At 44.3% G+C, this 8558-nt stretch overlaps 1 protein-coding gene across 1 annotated transcript in view; it reads right to left on the reverse strand.

Moving 5' to 3' along the window:
• SH3BP5 (SH3 domain binding protein 5) overlaps window positions 1–6079 on the reverse strand; it is a 61174-nt gene extending 55095 nt beyond the window's left edge. Inside the window, exons 1-2 of the mRNA XM_075921941.1 lie at window positions 5862–6079; window positions 3284–3346 (exon numbers count right to left, since the gene is read on the reverse strand). Coding sequence (XP_075778056.1) covers window positions 3284–3346; window positions 5862–5942 — 144 coding nt within the window. The 5' untranslated portion in view covers window positions 5943–6079. The remainder of the gene's footprint in view (window positions 1–3283; window positions 3347–5861) is intronic.
• Between the last annotated feature and the right edge of the window lie 2479 nt (window positions 6080–8558).

Genomic DNA, 8558 nt, shown 5'->3' on the forward strand with positions numbered 1-8558 from the left:
TGTTTCAGTGATTAGAGAGCAATATTCATAAATCACCATTCAAGGTAATAAAGGCGGGTCAGTGTCAGGAGTGAGTTTCTTTGGGTCTCCACCCCCACCGAAATAGTTCATGAAAGGGTGAGTATTTCCAAGTCCAGCAGTATCTGTGGAAAAACTCTTTGCCCCTTTGGAAACTGCAAGGCATATTTAAATATGCCCCTTTTTCTGGCTGTGAAAAGTTGCTAGGATTAAATACCAGAGAAAATATGCAAGACTCCAGCTAATAAGGAGAACAAGCTAAATCTGAAAAATGAAAGGACAAGTATAAAGATAATTCAATTGTCTAAGCAGAAACATTGTCATCTTTCTCTCGTCATCTAAATATTTAACCAGGTCATTTCTACAAACAGCAGCAGAAAATGCTGTGCCAGTCTATGAAGAGGCAGCAATACATATCAGAGAGAGAAAACACCCATTGAAAAGGTAACAAAGTTCCAAATACAATTCAGTTGAACATAATGTTCTCAGGGTTTCACCCTCTCCTGAAGGCTCCGATAGGATATGAGGTACAAGGACACTTGAAAATTTCAGACTGGAATCATCTCTCTTCCTCCGAGTTCAGTATGAACAAGGCTGCTCTACAGTTTCCGCTCCCCCCCGTAATGTAGTGTGGATATTAAGATTTTCTGAGATGTTCCAAGCAAAAAGTATATTTATCTCTCTGAAATTGACCCTTTAATCATTTTGCACATAAGATGTCAGTGAGTATTTGCTTATAAGTTTAAACAGATAAAAAAAATGAAAAGTCTGGGATCAAAGATTATTTGATTACATAAACTGGCCTCAACGTAATATGGTTGCAGTTGAAGAAGAAACTTTCACAGAAACAGGATGTCAGTAACAATTCCATCAATACGGCTTGCAATAAGCACTACAGGCATAACCCTGAAGCAAGTGTCGACTCCATGCAAAGGTAGGAAGCCTATGACAATTGTTTTCTATGATGTCTGCAATTTAATATTTCTTATAATAAATAAGGGAAAGGGGCAGAAATTGTGTTAATCAAAATTTCTCTTCCAATAATGCCAATAAACCAGATAACAATTTAAGCATTAGAATTTAGCAAGTCTGCTACAAATATAGTTCAACCCAACAAAGTCCAGTAGCAACAAGTTTCTAGGTTGCAAATATACTTAAAACACATGAATGAAAACCAGGTGAACAGTCCCATTAAAGTCAGAGGGACCATCACACAAGTGTTTATGGGCTGTGGTTAAATACTACTATTCCACCTGCTGCATAATATACTCAGTGCATGGTACCACGGGTCTAATGAAATTCAAACCACCATACATAGTGAGGTCATTCAATTTCAGTACTTTAGCATGAAATAAGAAGATAGCAAAATTTTGCTAATAGCCAGGAATACTCAAGACCATTACATTGGTGGCTATTGAGACAAACTGACTAATTATATACTGGATTAAAAGCTTACTTGTGAAACATGAAATCAAGCTGCAGAGCTACTTAAAAGTATATTTCAGCTGCAGAATTAATAATTCTGCATAAATACCTGCCTGCACCCCTGATAATTATATTCACCATAAATTCTTCATGATTTACAGATTAGCCACAGAAGACAGAAAATGAAAGCCTGAAAAATTGGTTGCACAGGGAGAGGAAAAATATATTTGATGTGAAAGGATTGCTTGTTTACTGTAGTGCTTTGTAAGTATATCCAAGACTGAAGTTACCATTCACTGTAACCTTGTATTTTAAAAAGCTGAACAACAGCGTACAACTAGAGGTATTCATACAGTACTACGGGCACCTATCAAATTAAAAAGTCAATGGAAAGTAAAAGATATACCCCAAAATATGTATTCATCTCAACCCACAACTGAGGGCTAAAATAGACATTCTGAGGCCATTACAACTGTATTTTAAAAATGGAATAATAATTTACAAAATTAAAGTAAACATAACATGCAAAATTAAATAAATTTACATAGTATAATATAATTAAGTGATCCTTTTGCATTCCACTTATTTTATGTTGATTTTCTTCCATCTGCACAGCCATCTTATGCTGTTGCAGGCTTTCATGTTCATCTGTGCCTAACAAAACAAAGTGTGTAGGATTGTGTGAAAACACAAATCAAAGCAGATGTTTTGATTAGTATTAAGGCTGAGATGCTAAACATGTCAGGCACACTGGCAGGTAATTTAGGTACAAATATTTAGTTTTTAAAAAGATGTACAGAACCTAGAATTAGGGTTTAAAAACTAATTGACATTTTATTTTAATTTAAACCTCTCTTTGCAATCTATGCAACAAACACAGAAACTTTCTCCTTCATGACAGCCAGAAAGTGAGGACATAAGTGACTTCCATTATGAAGACCTTGTTAATGTATTTTTCACTAAGACTATTGAAAAACAAAAAGTAAAATATAGAAAAACAGTGAAATTTTTAAACTGTGTTCAGTTACAATAATCTAAAACTAAAATTATATTTTTAAATGTGTTTTTAACTTCACAGTACCCCTTTACAATTGACTCAGATTAGGGATGTTAAATATCGATTAACTGAATAGTCAGTAATCTCATGAATTCTTATCCATTAGTCAACTAGTCTATAGTTCCCAGGGGCAGAGGCAGGGCCAGTCCACTCTGACCTCACTTCCAAGGAGACCTCTGTCACCTCACGCTGCTGCCTCTGTCAGAGGCAGCAGCATGGGATGCCAAGCAGGAGCTGGTCCACAAGGGGAGACAGTTAAAAGCCAGCTCTCCGCGTTTACCAGCTGCCTGTTGCCCTGGGCTGTTGCATGTGATAAAGAGACAGCAACACCAGGTGGCAGCAGCCCCTTTTATTGGGCAGGGGGTCGCATCTGAGCTCCCAGACCCAGCGTGTGCTGGAACTGAGCTGGGCTGCCTACCCGCCTGGCTCCTATTACACTTCAAATGCAGAGCTGCAGCAGGGGCAGGTCCCGGACTCATCACAAGCCAGGACTGAGCCAGGCTGCTGGCCAGCCTGCTAAAAAGTTTACTGGGGGGTGGGGGTGAGGAAAATGCATATAATCTATAGCATTTACCTATACGTTTTTGCTTATTGGTAAATCAATTAATCGACCATACTATTTATATCCCTAACCCAGATATCTACTGTTCCAGAGTCATTCATTAGATACTAGATGTAAAATTGCCACCAAGAACCAGATAAGCCTGCACCAAGTAAAATGAAGAGATTTCTCACAGAAACCTGTTTTTACACAAAAGGAAGTTAAGAGGTGCTGCTCTTTACCTCAAGTTCAGTTTCTCTTCGATTGATGTCATCTGTGGATTGATTTAACTTTTCCAGTTCCCCCTAGAAAAGAGCAAAAACACAGGTATGCTCTGAGAAATTAGACATCAACATGACAGAGAAAAGAGAAGTACTGTACTATTAAGTGCTTGCTGGCATCCCTCAAAGAAAGCACATAAGGGCACTGGGCTGGAATGTTAAATGAAAAACAGAGATATGCAACATATGGAAGAACTCAGCCAAAGGTTATGGGTCTATTACATGAGTGGGCGGGTGAGATTCTGTGCCCACAGCCTGCCAGAGGTCAGACTAAGCGATGATGGTCCCTTCTTGGCTTTACAAGTCTCTTTCTTAAGTAGCAGAACACTGAGAAATGTCACTTAAATTCTAGTTTTAATGAAATATGCTTCTTGCTTTGGGTTACTCTTATTAATAAATATTCCATACAATCTGTATCATAAAGGAATGTGGCTAATGTCAGCTAGTTCCCAGTGTGACAGTTTAAGACAAAGCCATTTGTCTTCATGGTGGTAGGGAAAAGAGCTATAAACATAGCTAAAGGCACAAAAACAAGGATTAGAATATATTGCATTAACACTATAACAAAAACAGTCACATGCCAAGACAGTAATTGTCTTGCATAAGGAGAACGTATCAGAATTGAGCCCTTAGTGTTGAATCATACTAAAGGACCACCACCAGGAATTCATCAACTATTGAGTCCAACAGATTACATTAGTTAATCTGGTCACAATTAAAATATATGTTAGCTCTAATAATATAGCTGTGTTATCCACACAAGTCAGATTTGATTTTAAACTTCTACGACTTCAAAGACTTTTACATTTTTCCAATAATGGTTTTTAAATAGACATTTAAATTACTTTTTTGTTATCAAGGTAAGAAGGTTTTGTCCCACAAAAATTAAAGCAACAGACATTTAGTCAGATGTAAGAAAACAAACAATTTCATTAACAGCATGCAGTCAGATTCCCAGTGTTGATTAGACAAATGGAGCCATATTCCAAATAAAAAGTAATCCAAAATGTTAGTAAATGGGAGCTAGCACGCCTCAGTTGCTGAAAAATTAGGCCACTTAAACATTAAGTGTTCACAGAATCAGGATTATCTTTAGGCACCCACATTTGAAAATTTTGCCACAAATTTCTACAGCTCCAGCAAAGAGCAAGATACAAGATAAGAGTAATTACAAGTCTAGGTTCAACCCTGCAAAGACTCCTACATGTGCTTAACTTTACACACAGCCAGAAAACCCACTAAGGGAATACTTGGTGCATAAAATTAAGCCTTTTTGCCTATCTTTCCAGGATAGGGCCACACTGACCCTTCCGTCAAGAAGTTGGTCAGGGCATGAATTTGAACTGTGAAGGGAAGAAAATAGAGAACTCTGGTTATAAAGAGAGAGATTCAGGAGCATATTAAAAGCACATGCAAAAGGAAAGCAAGGTTTTAAATTTCAAGCCTGTGTTTCCCCTTCCAATTAAAATCATACCTTTGTTAAACTATTAATAATGTAATCCCCTCCTAGGTTTAAAGAAAGGTTTGATTTTTTTTTTAAATTCCCCCCCAAAAAATGCAAAATGGTCAGAATTTTAATTTAAATGAAAGGAAGAGAGTCATGGTACCAAACATTTTAATGGAAAAATATAATAATCGTAAACAACCAGTATTCACATCTTAAAATTATGCTAGTTGAACTTCACAAATGCCCTTGCTCCTTTGCAGGCACCAACCTGAGACCACGACCCACCCTCCACCACCACCACCTTATTTCAGGTATCAGCTTCAACCGTGTTTTGTTCCCCACCCCCACCTCCAACTTTACTTAAAAGCAACAGCCACAAATGATTCAGCTCTGGCCTTGTACCTATCGTATAGCGTTTTGAGAAATACCGTGTATGAGTGGTATTGGTGAAAATCACAGTTGCATTGCCTTGCCTGCAGGCAGGCAGACCTCCTCCCCCGCCCCCCCCTCACACACAGAACAGAAACCTCTCCTCGGGTATTCTTGCAGCCTGTGCAATGTGCAGAATATCACAGGAGGTTCCCCCTTGGGTTTGCAAAGCAGGTAGGTTGCTTTAAGTCATGGAAGGTTCAGAAAAGCCCCCTCTCCCCCCTTCCAGCTCTGATGCTGCCAAATCCGGGTGGGGGGGGGGGGGGTTAAATCGGAGGCGGCAGCTGGCTCGGCTCTAGCGCATGCACCGGACTGACCCAAAGCGGGGGGAGGGGAAAGGGGCTCTTTTAAACCCCCTTTCCCGAGGGGAGCAGCCAGGCACCGGGTGCTCCAGCCTCCACCCTTCCGCAGAACTACCCCAGAAGAAACCTAATGAGCTCAGCAGGCAGAGGCACAGCGGCTGCCCGCCCCGCTGGGGAGGGGCGAGATAGCAGAAGGGGCACCCCGGGAGACCCGTGCAGGGATGGCGAGGCAGCGACCGCAGCGCCGCGCGGAGACAGCCCCACCCCGCCGAGGAGGCCCGCGGCCCCGGGCGCAGGCATTGTCCGCCCCGCGCGTGCGGGCTCCCCGCGCGCAGCAGCAGCATCCCCGGGGCTCGCTCACCTGGATCCTGGGATCCACCTCCTCCTCCTCCTCGGGGAAATCCCCCTCCTCAGGCCGGCTCCTCCGGCCCGCGGGCTCCATGGGGCCGGGCTCGGACCGGCCTCCGCCTGCAGCAGCAGCTGGCCGCGGGGAAAGGGGCCCCGCAGAGGTGCCGGGCGGAGGAAAAGCGCCTCCCCACGCCCACTGCCCGCCGCCGCCTCGCAGCCTGCCCGCCCCGCCCGCCGGCCGGCCTCAGCCCGCCCCCCCGCGCCAGGCTGCCGAATCAGCGGGCGAAAGCAGCTTCCCCGCCCCCATTCCCCCTCCTCCTCCCCTCTAGACATGCCGGGCCCCGCGGCTGCTTGACAGCCCGGAGCAGCCGCCTGCTGTGTCTCGCGTCCCTTTTGTGCGGCTGCTTTGCACGTGGCAAGCTCCCGAGCAGGCCTGGGCAAGGGGGTGCTTTGCAAAGGTGCCGCGCTGCGGGCGGGGCGGGCCAGCTTGCCCGAGCCTAGCTGCTATCGCCGCCATGGGCCGGGCTCTGCACAGCCGCGATAAGAGAGCCCAGCCCGCCAACCCCTTGCTGGCGATAGCGGGATTAGCCCTGAATGGGGAAGGGCAGCCCCAGCGGGAGTTAGTCCAAAAGCAGCAGTGACACCTTCTCACCCCCCCCCCCTCTCCTGCCCGCAGCTGAAGCCTTGCAGCACCCTTGGAAGGCCAGTGTCACAGCGGTGCCTGTCACGCGTGGTCCGCACGGGGCTGGGGTTTTGTTATTTAGTACTTCCCGGTGAAAACAGGATCTGAATGGTTTTGCAACGCCTCTCGCTTGCAAAGGCACCTATTTGTGACATCAGCCGGACCGCAAACAATGCTGTTACGTTGCAGGTGCAGGGAAGGGCCAATTAATCAGCGGGTCTTTGTCCAGCAGCGGGCTGAGGAAAGTTCTGCGGGTGGCAAGGTTTTCTGCAACGCTCTTTGAGAAGCCCGGCAAATCAAATCAAAGCCCGGTTGCTGGAGTGCGCCTCAGCTGAGCCAGCCAAGTTTGCATCTGGTGCATGCAGCAAAAACAAACAGACTCCACCCAAACAAACGAAGTGTGTGGCCTCATTGCGTCAGCAAAAAAAGGAACCTCATCGGGGGTGGTGTGTGGAAATAAAGCTATTAGCTCAAAGCATGGTGGGGAGCTGTTGGGTATTTGATTAGTTACTCCCTTGCTGTGTCTACATTGGCACCCTTTTCCGGAAAAGGGATGCTAATGAGACCAGTTGGAATTGCAAATGCCCCGGGGATTTAAATTTTCCCCACAGCATTTGCATGAACATGGCTGCCGCTTTTTTCCGGCTCGGGGCTTTGCCGGAAAAAAGCACCAGTCTAGACAGGGATCTTGCGGAAAATAAACCCTTTTCCAGAAGATCCCTTATTCCTGATTTTAAGTAGGAATAAGGGATCTTCCAGAGAAGGGTTTATTTTCTGCAAGATCCCTGTCTAGACTGGCGCTTTTTTCCTGCAAAGCCCCGAGCCGGAAAAAAGCGGCAGCCATGTTCATGCAAATGCCGCAGGGAAAATTTAAATCCCTGGGGCATTTGCAATTCCGACTGGTCTCATTAGCATCCCTTTTCCGGAAAAGGGTGCCAATGTAGACACAGCCCCTTAGTCCTGAGTTTATTGCAGGATTAGCATCTTAACTCGAATGAGAAGACAGTAAAGTTAACGTCTCATACAGGCCCCTAGGCTGGATGCTGTTCACCATAGTTAGCCTCTGGTGGATCCCCACCACTATATTGACTTTGGGGAATCCCAGCTCCTGGCCAATGGGAGTTGTGGGAAGTAGTGTCCCACTCTGCCACTCCCTTTGGCTGGTAACAGGGATCCACAGCCAGCTGGGAGCTGCGATCACTGGTACCTGCTGAGGCACAGGTAAATATAGCCGAAGCAGTGGCACACAAGCATCTCCCATTGGCAAAGCTACTGACTCTCTGGCAGGTGAATTAACTATACCAAGGGTAAAACCTCTCTCATCAGCACAGCAGCATCTTCACTCAAGTGCTGTAGTGGTGCAGCTGTGTCACTGCAGTGTTGTATGTGAACACAACCCCTTATTATTTTCAAGGCCTTCCTTCTGCTTGTTAATCAGGGTCTTTCTTTACACACACACAAGTACATAGTTCCTTAACCAAATTTAAGGTAACTAATTCTTTAATTTCCTTTTGATTTTACAGCCTGCAGAGTCTTAAAAAATGGATGGATCTTGTGAAAGTCACTTTCTTTGTGAGAGATTCACCACTCCTATAACTGAAGGCTGGGCAAGTTCCCATTCTCTGTTCTTCCACCAAAACAAGAAAAAATACAAAATAATTTTCCTGAGATTTAAAAGGTGAAAAAGTAGACATTACAAATAATGGTCAAGCCTTCTTTATACATCATAAAGCAGCAAAGAAAAAAGAGTGGGCAGGTAAACATTTTAAAATATCATACACCTTTGAAGTGACACCAACAGCCTAAAACAATGAGAACAGGAGGCGAGGCGCTGCATAAAAGCAAACACAGCAACAAATCATAGTTGGACTATTTGAAGATGGCAAGACAGACTTGTATGGTGTAAAGCTTTGTCATTTTTATTTTATTATTTCATTAAAGAAAAACAGTTATGGCCTGATCCTAAGAAATGCTGAGCTCTCACAATGCCTACTGAGGCAAATTAAGGAAATCTACAGAGAAAAACCC

This window comes from Pelodiscus sinensis, chromosome 2 (assembly GCF_049634645.1).
Source record: "Pelodiscus sinensis isolate JC-2024 chromosome 2, ASM4963464v1, whole genome shotgun sequence".
NCBI classification, from domain to species: domain Eukaryota; kingdom Metazoa; phylum Chordata; order Testudines; family Trionychidae; genus Pelodiscus; species Pelodiscus sinensis.